The sequence below is a fragment of the Geotrypetes seraphini genome, chromosome 8 (assembly GCF_902459505.1).
Source record: "Geotrypetes seraphini chromosome 8, aGeoSer1.1, whole genome shotgun sequence".
Classification (NCBI taxonomy): Eukaryota; Metazoa; Chordata; class Amphibia; order Gymnophiona; family Dermophiidae; genus Geotrypetes; species Geotrypetes seraphini.
Genome location: NC_047091.1, coordinates 134,173,253 through 134,186,633, shown reverse-complemented (window position 1 = coordinate 134,186,633; position 13,381 = coordinate 134,173,253). Strand labels below are relative to the sequence as shown.

General features: G+C 42.9%; 1 protein-coding gene across 2 annotated transcripts in view; it reads right to left on the bottom strand.

Moving 5' to 3' along the window:
• Nucleotides 1-13,381, bottom strand: part of PI4KA (phosphatidylinositol 4-kinase alpha) — a 261,800-nt gene that overhangs the window by 51,384 nt on the left and 197,035 nt on the right. For both annotated transcript variants that reach the window (XM_033956600.1, XM_033956601.1), the window contains 5 exons: nt 13,082-13,209; nt 11,961-12,116; nt 6,368-6,447; nt 5,866-6,059; nt 4,474-4,564 (listed from right to left, as the gene is read on the bottom strand). In XM_033956600.1, coding sequence (XP_033812491.1) covers nt 4,474-4,564; nt 5,866-6,059; nt 6,368-6,447; nt 11,961-12,116; nt 13,082-13,209 — 649 coding nt within the window. The remainder of the gene's footprint in view (nt 1-4,473; nt 4,565-5,865; nt 6,060-6,367; nt 6,448-11,960; nt 12,117-13,081; nt 13,210-13,381) is intronic.

Here is a 13,381-nt window from a genome sequence, read left to right as displayed (position 1 = left end):
TAGATCATACTCTTGGATGAACCAACTAGTGCATGTGTAAAGGTTACGCAGAACAAGATCAGACTTCTGCTCCTTAACGTATTTAGAGAATGATGGAGAAATTAGATCTTATCTTCTAGATTAGTCCAAGATGTGCAGGCTATGATCATAGACCAGGAGGTAGAGAGAGAGAGTAAGTAAGTACAGAATTATGCTGAGCTCATAAGGACCCTGTGCAGCTCTCACAATCCAGTATTTGATAATCTTGTTTCTTAAATCAAGAACTTTCTTTCCATATACTACCATATATTAGCATATATAGAAAAAAAACAGGCCAACAAGAACATTACCAACAATGAGGTTCTAACAATCGAGTAAAAAAACAAACAAACCCAAGATAGGTTCTGATCAGTAAGCAGTTGGAAAGTTGGACTGATCTGGTGAGAGTAAAGGAAAGAAAATTAGGAGGTAAGTTCTAATTTCTCTTTCCTTAACATCACCACCAGATCAGTCCAAGACATATGGAATGTAACCAATCAGTAGACAACAGAAACACCTGCTAAAAGAACAAAAGCACCAAAAGATGCCCGTTTCCTATATGCCACATCAATTCTGTAGTACTTAGAGAAGGTGTGAAGAGAAGACAACACTACAGATATCTGACAGAGAAACCAAGTTGCTGTCCACCCATAAAGTTGCTATTCTCCTAGCAGAGTGAGCTCTAAGCCCTGCAGAAGGAGATTTATCCATCAAAAAGATAGGCAGATGAAATAATTTCTTTGAGCCAATAAGTAATGGAGCAATGGTAATCCTGAAAGTAGGATGCCTTTTTCTTTGACTCCCAAAAAGACCAAAACTTACCTATCTATGGAATCTGTTAGTGACAGCCAGTTATCTGTAATCCATTTTTACTCCCATTTTTATATTTTAACGGCTTGATTTTTTTAAACAATTTTGAAGTGCTAAAAAACTGATTAAGCTTCTTTTAACATCTAACAATTTCAGAGCAACAAAATCCAACCAAAAATCCTCCCTTACAAAAAGAAGAGAGATATATATAGATTTGTCTCAGATGAAATGGAGATACCACTTTGGGAAAGAATGATGGAACTATATGGATAAAGACACCTGCTTCCATAACGCGAAAGAAAGGATCTCTGAAGGAGAGAGTTTGAATTTCTGAGACCCTTCTAGCTGAAAAACATCATCTTTAGGGTAGCCTTCTTAAGAGGCTTGAATGGCCTATGTTGGAGAGCTCAAAACTAAGTTAAAGTTCCACTCAGTACAAATTGATCGAGGGAGGATGTAAGCGATCAACACCCTATAAGCAACAAACTACATCCAGATGAACCACTAAAGAGGATCTCTTCAGATGACCCCTAAAACAAGCTAATAGCACTAACTGAACCTTCAAGAAACCAAAGACCAAAGACCATCGTACATGAAGGATAAAATACAAGGTCTGACAATTAAGGTTGTGAACTTGTCTCTGTGCGCTTACGTTGGCAGCACTGTACAAACAACTCGGTAAGGTTTCATAATCTTGCTATATCAGTGTCCCACATCTGTGTTCATGTCAACGTGTGGCGGTGTCTTGTTGAGTTGTGTCTATTATTGTTGTTGCGTGTTTTTGTGTGCCATCACGATAATGTCAAAGCTTGAATTAGAGCAACAAATAAACATTAAATTTCTTGTTAAACTTGGCAAGAGTGGGTGTGAAATCAGTCCAAGTTTATGGGGATAATACCATGAAGAAAATGGCAGAGTAAAAATGGATTAAACCTTTTTTCTGAGGGGAGAGAAAGCGTCAAAATCATCGGCTGATTGTGAGAAGCCTCATATGTGATACCAACCTTCAAAGGTTCTTCACACTCTAGCATAAGTCTCTGAAACAGATCTCTTCTTGCATTGCCACAAAGTAGTGATGATTCCTGAACTATCCCTTATTCCTCAATGACTGCCTTTCAATAGCAAGGCCATAAGTGGCAGAAAAAAGTAGGGGACTCATGTTGCAGTGATGCCAGATGCCACTGCCCTGGGCAACTCCCTCTCTCACTATGCAACTGCCACCACAGTCATGACTTTGAAGAGCAAGTCTGAAAGGCACGGCCTGGAATCACAAATCTCAGAAACTTTTGAAGAAATCAAATTGGAATATGGAAATATGCCTCCTTTAGGTCCAAAATGGTGAGGCACTTGCCTGAATGAATAGAAGCGATGACTTGAGTCCAGAGTTTCTATTCTGAAATGAGAAAGCTTTGACCTTCTTGAGATTGAAAATAGGACAAAAAGATCCCTCCTTCTTTGAAAAGAGGAAAAAGATTGAATACTTTCCTCTCTCTGAGGTTGGCACAGGACCACTGCCCTCATATCTAGCAGATCCATAATAGTGGAAAGAGCTGCTCATTGCTTGATCCAATCTCTGTAGGATCCGATCTCTGTAGGGAGACTCAAAAAAGAAATCTATAATGAGATGGGCAGATTCCAGGTTGCAACCTTCTTATATTCTCCAGCACTCATTGGTTCGATGTGATTCTGGTCTACTACTTGAGGAAGGGAGGAAAAATAACTAATTTTGGTACTTGAGGACTGGACCAGGACCTCCCCTCTTTGGCTGGAATGAGAAAAATTGGAGGGATGTATGTCTTGATAGCCCCCTTTCTTATACCCCAAAAAAGGAGGGCTGTCTCAGCTGATATTTGGACTGCTGAACATAAGCAAAACATCCTGGTCTATATTGTTTGGAATCTTTAGCTCTCTAACTGGAAGATGAAGAACAAGAGGACTTAGGCTTATCTTTCAGAAGACATTGAAGCTCGATTTTCCCTACATCCTTTAGCAATTTTTCCAGATCTTCTCTACATAGCAATTTATCCTTCAAGGACAGTTTGCTTAGACAGGACTTGGAAACAAAGTCCGCTATCCAATTCCTCAGCCCATAAAAAGTCCAGCTATGACTAAAAGCCTCTGAACGAAATAAAATGTGAGCCAAATCATAAATAACATCTGCAATATAAGCTAGTACCACTTTAAGATGCACTACCTTATCCTGAGCCTGCATTTTGATCCACTCAAATGTCCTCTGAAAGGGCATCTCAGTCAGCAGAATCTATCTGTAATCTCTCTTCAGGAAAAGAGCTTCATCTGGTAGAAAAGGAGGAGAGTGGCTCAGAGAAGGGAGGAGAGGAACCCAGACCACCAGGTATCCCTAAAAGAGGCTGTGACAAATTGCTCTGAACTCATAGAACTGAACTGGGAACTGGCCAATGACCAGACCAAGAGCTGACCACAAGACAGAAAAACTGGAACTGCACAGCTACCATCCACCACCTGCTAGAGATTTAAAAAAAAAAAAAATTACTGGATTGTGATAGCTCCACAATGTCTTTAAGTGTTCAGCATAATTCTGAACTTTCTATCTCTACCTGCTGGTTGATACTCATAAACTGATCTGATGGTGATGCTAAGGAAATTTCCATTAATAGTGTAGGTCCATTCTATGAGACTAGGAATAAATGTAGGTGAGGAATGTCTGGGCAAATTATTTCCACTCTCTAGCTCAATGGTTCAACAGCATTTGTGGAGAGCCTCTCTGTGTATCATCAAAAGGAATAGCCTAGACTGAGAGCCAGGAAAGCCAGGGTTCAAATCCCACTGACATTCCCTGTGACCTCCAGGAATTCAAGACAAAGTTGGACAAGTTCCTGCTCAACTGGAAAGTTTGTAGGTGAGGCTGGGCTCATTTAGAGCACTGGTCTTTGACCTGGGGGCTGCCGAGGAAGCGGACTGCTGGGCACGATAGACCACTGGTCTGACCCAGCAGAGGCAATTCTTATGTTCTTATGTAAACAGAATATAAGTCTTTTGAAGATATGGAAATACCACTTTGAGTGAACAAACCTGAGTTAAATAAAATATTCTGGCTATACCAGGGTCTCAGATATATTCATTAAGATTTAATTACTCAATTTTCAAAATTTAAGCTCAAAGTGTGTAACAATTCAGGTACTGTAGATCTCTTATACCAACAACCCTTAACAGAGGGGAAAAGCAAAAAACTCTAATTTCTTAAACAAGGCATCTTCTGTCTGCAAAGAGGAAATGCTCAGAGATATAAGTTGGAATGAAACCATATAGTGTTTTATATAAATTCAGTTACAGTAGGTATTTCTGTATTCCAGGAGGGCTCATATATTTGTACAGAAATAAAAGAGTTAAAGTGGAATTACACATGGATCCTGTTGTTTAAAGTCCACTGCACTGACCACTAGTTTGCTCTCATAGATCCTGGTATTCACTAACACTTTCACTTCTTAGAGGGGCGGGAGGGACTGGGAGATAAAATCTAAGATGCACCCGCCTGCTGCCTGTGTTAATAACTACACATTGGAGCTAACTGACTACTGTAGAGTGAAAGTTTTTCTCTATTATCCAGTATCAATACACAGAGTTTACATCACCACAAAATGATATTTCCTGCAGACTGGTATGCACCTTTATGGCTTCAGGAACATCACTAACCGCTCCGGGATCCAGACGCACGAGACGGGTCACTTCAGCTCCAATAGCTTCTGTGTTCTTAAATCTGAAACAAAGCACCAAAGGAGAAATTAGGTTCTTATCTGCTAATTTTCTTTCTTTTAGTCCCTCCAGACCAGCACAGACGGATAGGTTTGCACTCCTCTGCCATCAGGTGGAGACTGAGAACACATTGACTTTTGGCAGAGGTACAAGTGGGCTGTGCTGTCCCATCTACAATCAGTCTGACAAATAGCCAAGCAGGAACTCAAGTTTCAAGTTTATTAAAATCTTATTATACAGCCAAATCAGACTTCAAGGCGGTGTACATATCATATTAAAATACAAGTGTTTAAAAATACAGGGTACAACAAAGGGATATCGTACAAAGACTTAATACAAGACTGACAGACAAACTGGTACAGAAGGGAGGCAGTAGAACTACATTATTTTAAAGAGAAAGAACAAGTGGAACGGACAATAGGAAGGGAGCAGATATCACATGAATCAATCATGCTCAGAGAAAAAAAACCCCATCCTTAACAGGATGGTTAAACATTAAAAGCATCCTTGAATAGATAGGTTTTGAGATTACAGTACTCCCCCGAAATTTGTGGGGGTTCTGTTCTAGGAACCCCCGCGAATTTCAAAAAAACGCAAATACGGTTTTTAGGCAGGGGAGACAGGAGAGGGCAGCCGGTGTGCCGGCGAGTGAAGGGCTCCGACCGCCTCCCCCTGTACTAAAGTCGGGCCTCACCAATCAGGAGCTGCTTAGACAATAAAAAGGCCACTAATCAGATCCTACAGGCCCTAACTAACAAGAGGAAAGACTGCACAGGCTTACTACCTCCACCTGCTGAAGACTGAGAACAGACTGATTGTAGATGGGATGGCACAGCCCACTTGTACTAGTGCTAAAAGTCAATGTGTGACCTGCTGGCAGAGAAGTGTAAACCTATCCGTCTGTGCCAGTCTTGAGGGACAATTAAGAATACAAAGAAATTACTTCCCTGATTCCCCATAGATATTTTTGCTTATCTACATGTGGCTCAATTATGAGATGAATAATTTTTGGACCAGGATAGTGGCTCAACATCCTTACACTCTGGAGTTACACAGGGCTACATTTCATCTCAGTGCTGATGACAAAAAGCAAATATGCAGTCCCAGAACTACAGAAAAAAAGGAAAACTTAAGGGCAGGAATGAGGTACACAGCAGAGTTGTGTATGAAGGCCTTGGCACTGGATTAGCAGGTGGTGGTATAGGACAGGAGTAAGGTTCATAGGGGAGGGGGAAGTCTCACTTCGGAGACAGCAGGAGGTACAATATGACAGGAGTAAGGTGCATTGACAGAACTGTGATTAACCTGCAGGGCAGCTGTACTGCAAGATGAGGAGAAATGCTCCAGGCCAAATTCACATTGTCTTTCCACTGTTTTTCACTCAGGCTGATATACTTTGATCTCCAGTTGGCCACACTGTTCTCTCCAGTCTGATCCAACTCCAGCTCAGGGGAGGACAACGGATTGTACCATGTAGTTAGGCGATCAATCTCTGTTGCCTAAGAGAAAAGAGAAGGGAAACATCCCAGAAACACAAACTGAAAGATGAGAAACATTGCCTAAAAAATATTCTATATGTATGTTATGGTACCAGCAATGTCCTGGATCACCACTTCAGGCAAGCTGTCATCGATGAGGGTATCACTTCATAATACCATAGTACACCAGTATAAGGTGTTTGATTTCCGAGCCTTGATGGCCACATGCCACTGCTTCGTATGCAGTCCCCATAAATGGTATTACAGCAAAACAAATGCATAAGAGCCAGAGGGGCTAGAGAAACTTCAAGGTCAGCTGCAGCTATTACCAGCAGTGAGAGTAGCAGAGTCCTTCGCTTCATGTAATACTTGTGCAGCTGGCTGCCATGATTTGTCTTCTTAGACATCCCTTAGGGAAAGAGAGGGAGATCCTTCTTAGTTACTGGATTAGAAACAGTTCCAGCAACTCACCTAAAACATCAATACAACCTTCAGAGGAAACTCAAATCCACCTCTCACAAGATTCAGTGTGAGTAACTAAGAGCTGGGACTAGGAGGAGAAGGGCTGTCTTGGATTTGACATGGGAGTGGTTCAGGAGGGCATAAACTTCTATTACTAAAATTTCATAGCTCACCATAACTTACTTATAAAATAGATCTACTGCAAAATATATATGTAAGATAAATAGGTGCCTATGGGGTTCATTAAAAAAAAAAAAAGGATACATGTCCAAAAGACAGCATAAACCGACACTTGGACGTCTTACTCGTCAAAACGTAGAAGTGGGCATTTTTGAAACTAACTTTCTAGACATCTTTCTGGTCATTTTGTCTCTAGTTTGTCTATATCTTAAGGGGGGGCATGTTAGAAGTATGTTTTGGGCAGGATTAAGGTGGGCTTAGCACTTGGATGTTTTACAGTGATAATCAAAAATTTTACAAAATGTCCAGGGCACAATTTGGTTGTTTTGGGCAATACCTGTTTTTAAAATGAATAAGAGCCAAAAGGGTACCCAAACTGACCAGATGACCAATAGAAGGATGAAAATATGCCCCCCCACAAACACATACTCCCCCAGTGGTCACTGACCCCTTCCCACCCCTAAATATCTGCATGAAAGAGTACATATCTGTCTCTAAGACACCTGCAGATATTATGGCCAGTCCTAGAGGAGATACAAGCAGGTCTCTGGAGTAGCCTGGTGGACAGTGCAGTGGACTGCAGAGAAGAGACCCAAGCCCATATGCCACCCTAACTAGTGTCCTTGTGTGGAAAGTGTGAGCCCATCAAAACCCACTGTACTGCCATATAGGTGACACCTGCAGGCATAAGGGCTACTGGGGCGGTAGACAGGTGGGCACAGTAGGTTTTAGAAGAATTTTGGAGGGCTCACCATATAAAGTATGGGGTTATGGTGAGATGTGTACCTGGCACCCTTAACGTGAATATCACAACAATGCCCGGTAGGTACCCCACTGCTCTGCTGGCATATCTATGTGGCCAGTCCATTAAAATGCTGGCCCCTTCTACATGTAAATGGCTTATTTTGGCCAGTTTTAATTTGGACTTTTTTTTTTTATAATGGCAAAAAAAAAAATTAAAAAATTAGACATCCAAAGTTTGACTTAGACATCTTATTGAAAATGCCCCTTCACGTGTCTTTATAAAATTGTCCTACAAAAAGCAGCTCCCCTGGGAGAACGGTATGGAAAAGTAAATAAATAAATAAAATCACAGCTAAAGTGAACCATGTACCTTTACAACTGCTCGGGTGCTAAAGTCCACATGTAGGGGAGAGTGCAAGGGATGCTGGTATTCTCATGTCCAAACCATTGATCCCTCATATTAACTTGTTACTGTTACATTATAGCCCTTATCAGAAGCAGCTCCATGTAAAAATAGTGGCATTTACATATGTAGATTGTAGATACACTATGCAAAAATTTAAAGGGAGCATGGTTTGAGCAGGACAAAAATCAATATGTGTATTCTCCTTTAATATAAGGAATACATGTGTATGGGGAAAACATCTGTTGGATTTTACATCAGCTCAGAGGCATGCACAGATTTTTTTTTTAAAAGAGCTCATTTTGGCCAGGACTTTCCATGAGGGATTAAGGAAGTCATTCTCTTTAATCCTCTGTTGTTTTATTTTAATTTCCACCTCTAAAATTAAACCAAGTTAGAATTGTGGCTTCTGTACTTAATTGACAGCACTTACACATGCTGATTTGTAAAATGGGGCAATTTCACGTGGAAGTAGCAGCACCACTTATACTCATAGAAGTTGCAAAATCTCCATTTCTAGGATGTCTCGGTGTAGAAGCTGTTAGGGTCATGCTGTTCATTTTATCCATGTGTGTATTTGTAAAATGGCCGCTCCTCCCCTATGTGCTGGCAAATGAAGATGCACTCCTACACGGATTTTAGAGAAGCTCTGTGTCAGCACAGCCTTTTCTAAAGTATCACTAGAACTAAGCACATTCTAACATTTCCATTCAAATCTCTATGAAACGGGGCTTTACACTAGTATATTCATATATGATAGTCCATAACTAAAGTTGTCCTGGAGCAAGAGACTGGGTGTTATTTGTGGGGGGGGGGGAAGAGAGCCTAGGCAGGGGCAATTTTGGCTTTGGCTGAAACAGAGCAGTAAATTCCAGCCACAGATTTTGTTTCAATTGAAACAAAACAACGTGGATTCAGTTGGCCTCAAGAGAGAGAGAGTGTGTAAGTGTAAGAGTGTGAGTTTGTGAGAGAGTGTGAGTGTGTGTGTGAGAGAGAATGTGTTAGTGTGAGTGTGTGTGTGGTGGGTAGAAGCAGGGGTAATTCTTACTGACTGCTCTATTAAAAGCTACTTTCGTCTCTGGTGCAACTTGCTTATATACTCTGCTCTGGGATTCCTTCCAGTCTTGCAACATGCCCTGCATACTAGTGCTGCCTGATTCACTGATTCAAATCAGGTGAATTGATTCTAATCGATTCAATAAAAAAATTAAAAAAAATAAAAATCGGCCTCCCGATTCAATAGCCGACCCTTCCTCCGTGCCTTTCTAAAGCAGGAGCTGCAGCGCTGTCTCCTGCTGGCCATCCGCTGCTGCTCCTGCTTGAGGGGGGAGGGTTAGTCAGAAAGGCCTCCCCCAGCTTGCCCGCTCTTGCCTCCCCGCTCTTACATCCTTTATGCTAATAGGGCAGCTTGCAGACTCGCTGGTGTTATAGCGATCCCTGCAGCTGCCCATGGTCCTCAGTGGCACGTTCTCTCTGCCGCCATCCTGCCCCTGCTCTGATGTCAGTGGCAGGATCGCGGCAGAGAGAATGTGCCGCTGAGGACCACGGGCAGCTGAAGGGATCGCTATAACACCAGCGAGCCTGCAAGCTGCCCTATTAGCGTTAAGGAGGTAAGAGTGGGGAAGGTGCAGGCTGCGGGGGGAGCAGGCGTTTGTTCGCGGTGGGGGGGGAGGAGAAAATGTGCCTTCGCGGCGGGGGAGAGCAGGCGTTCGTTTGCGGAGGGGGGGAAGCAGACCTTCACAGCGGGAGCAGGCCTTCGCGGTGGGGAGGAGGAGAAAATGTGCCTTCGTGGCGGAGGGTGGGAAAGGCCTTGTGGAGGGAGCAGGCCTTCGTGCGGGGAGGAAGAGAGAAAGTGCCTTCCTGGGGGGAGTAGGCCTTCGTGGGGGGAACAGGTCTTCGTGGCGGGGAGCAGGCCTTCAGGGCAGGGAAGTAGGCCTGTGCAGAGGGAGGAGGAGGAGGAAGAGTTCCTTTGGCAGTTCATAGACTTAAGCGCGCGAGACATATGCGGGCCGACAATTCAGCGCAAGACTTCAGCGTGCCGCAGAAAAACCTTCTTTTAAAGGGCTCCGATGGGGGGTGTTGGTGGGGAACTCCCCCACATTTTACTTAATAGTGATCGTGCTGGTGTTGGGGGGTTTTGGGGGGTTGTAACCCCACATTATACTGGAAACTTAACTTTTTCTCTATTTTTTAGGGAAAAAGTTAAGTTTTCAGTATAATGTGGGGGGTTACACCCCCCAAAACGGCAGCGCGATCCCTATTAAGTAGAGTGGGGGATTCCCCCCCACACTACCCGTCAGAGCCCTTTAAAAGAAGTTTTTTTTGCGGCACACTGAAGTCTTGCGCTGAATTGTCGGCGTGCGTCTGTCTCGTGCGCTTAAGACCCGTCACCCCTTTGGCGGTGGGGAGGCAGGCCTGTGCAGAGGGAGGAGGAGGAAGGAGTAAGAGAGGGGAAGGGAGATGCCAGACCTGGGGTGAAGGGAAGGGAAGAGACAGACCAAAAAGAGGGGGAGGAAAGCAGAGGAGAGGTGCTGGACTAATGGAGAGAGGGAGAGGGAGAGAGAAATGCAAGACCACAAGGGGAAGGGTACAAGAGGGACAGATACTGCTCCAAAGTAGGTGGGAAAGATGCAGGATGGCAGGAGCAAGCCTGTACCTGGGGAAGGGGATATAGGAGGTAAGGAAGAGAGAAAGAAGAAGCTGGATATGGGGAGAGATAAGATGCTGGGCATGGAGGGAGCATAGGAACAGGGACACAGAAGAGAGATGCTGGATGAAAGGATAGATGAGAAAAGGGGAGATGGTGGATCTGTGGATGGTGGGGTCCATCGCTGCAGCTGCGGGGGGATGGAAATGAAAGATGCCAGACCTCTGGGGGAGGACAGGGAAACAGAAGGGGAGGACAGAGATGGAAGATGGATGATTAGCACGGAGAAAGAAGAAGAGCCTGATCAGAAGACAACCAGAGCAACATGGGACCAACAAGATTTGAAAAATGACCAGACAACAAAAGGTAGGAAAAATAATTTTATTTTCTGTTTTGTGATTACAATATGTCAGATTTGAAATGTGTATCCTTCCAGAGCTGGTATTGGACCGCAAACGTGAGCTAAGATTTAATAGAGAGAGGAAAAGTATATTTTGTTTGTTTATTTTGTTTACACCACAGGACCAGTGTAGGTAGGAGAGGGCAAAGGGGGTGAAGAGGCTATAAAATAAACCCACCATGATGTTTGGAAAAAACCACCCAATTGGGCAGGAAAATCAAATCGAATTAAATCAAATCAAATCAATTCAATAGGCTGAATCAAATTGAATCAAAATTTTTTTTCCTGAATCAGGCAGCACTACTGCATACAGACCCTGCTCTGAATTTTCCTGCAGTAGATACCATTTAGAGCATGAGTGGGCAACCTTTATACAAAGTAGGTCAAATGAATGTCAGTACTATCCCTAGAAGGCCGCATGAAAATCAGTAGTTCACCTAGAGGACCTCAATATTATGTAATGTCAGAAATGGAAATAGCTCTATAGACCTTCTTTGATAATTAATTTAAAATTAAAATGATAATGGCTATTCTGAAAATATTTTTAAAACACCATATTTAAAATTTCCAGTGGTTAATTATATTTTCTGTGCACACTTCTCATTCTCAGGGGCCAAATAAATTTCAATTGTGAGCTGCAGGTTGCCCACCCCTGATTTAGGGAGTAATGTCCAGACACGCAAAATATAAGAGTGCTGTACTGTTAATATCTTGATCACAGGCTGCAAATGCAAATCCTTTCTGGACAGAACCTTCATGTTCCAAGCAAGCAGACAGCAATCCTGGCTGGGAAACCACATAAATAGAGCCAGGCAGACCTACGGCGCATTCCGAAAATTTATTAAAATCGTTCTATTTGACAAATTCATAGCCTAAACAGATGACCCTCTCTCACTATGATATTTCCCCTTTTCAAACCTGATGTAATTTCTCATGAAACTCCTATTGCTTATGTAACATTTCTCCTCTTGCATTGTATAATTCGCTGATTGTCCAGCCTTCTTTCAATGTGAACCACCTAGAAGTTATTTGACTATGGCGGTATAGAAAAATAAAGTTATTATTATGAAGGAAAGGTGCTCAAACCTGATTTTTTGGAAAGGGTTGACATGCCACTTGATAGTGGGTAAGTGTTGATCCATCCTTGATTAGCCTGCTGCCTTGAGCCCACAGTTACATCCAGGTTACCACGGGGGGCATCAGGCATCACCGAGAGACTGTTCACAGAAGTGTCCTGATTATCTGTAATGTGATCAAAGTGTTCTATGACTGAGCAGAATGAGAGGAAAGAGAGGGAGGCAGAGATAGACTCCCTCCTCTGTGCCATTCTGTGTCGGGAGGGAGACTGATTTCATAAGCAAAGACACAGGAACTCCACATTTCAAGACAGGATACGATAAAGAGAAACTGAAACTTCCTGTTGTCTAGGGTACAGGAATCCTAGAAGATCAAAGATTGGCAGTAGGAAGGAGGCAGATTATATGGCTAGAGGAGCTGCCATATCTGGGAACTCTTACCAAACTCGAGGTCAGGAATACTAGCAGAAGTCAGAATACTTATAAGCACTTCATAAAATAAAGCAGTAACAGGAAAACCTACAGAAAGTTAAGTTCTAAACTCAGAGAAATCTTAATTGTGTATGAAAGATATACAACACTGGGGCTCCTACTGGGATTCACAGATTACACTTGCAGCATAAAAATGGTTATTTTTTTTCTAATACTGTATATCTTATGTTACTTTTTACTGTAAACTGCTTTGTTTGTTTGAACAAAAGGCAGTTAAGGATAGGGTTACCAGACGTCCAGATTTACTCCGACTTGTCCTCTTTTTAGAGGGCATGTCGGGCATCCGGACGTCTTTTCAAAATCCGGCATGTTGTCCGGGTTTTGAAAAGCAGATCGTGTCAGGAGGGGGGATCCGCACTTGCGCGGATGCCCTCCTGACCAATGAGAACAGGCTGAGGGGGGCAGGGCTAGGGGCAAGGCTGGGGCGTGATGTGGGCGTAATGGGGCAAGGATGGGTAGAACTGGGTGGGCCTGGGGACGGATCTATGGGTCCAGATTTTACGTAAGTAAAATCTGGTAGCCCTAGTTAAGGAACTTCTGACATAAAAACATACTTCTGTGCTCAAAGTGATGGGAGTGAAGCTAAGGAGTTTTAGCTTATATGGGGCTGCTCCCACCACCACAGCAAAAGGTGCTCACCAGGAGGGACAAGCTGATTGGCTGTCAAATACTTCTTATCAGAGAACATGGCTGTCCAGAATCGGATAAGGATGGTGATATCTTCTCGCAGTCTCTTCTCTCCCTGGGTGGGGAATTTAGGGGGACAGCTAAGGAAAACACAAACAGCAGATGACATTCAGGATAATTCCCAGTATCTGCAGACAATGTAATTCTGCCTTGAAGAAGATACCATACCATACAATTTCTTAAATCCTGCAAATTTCTACAAGGATTCATTGTGGCTTACAATAAAATTTGCTGGAGAATACAGAATAATTA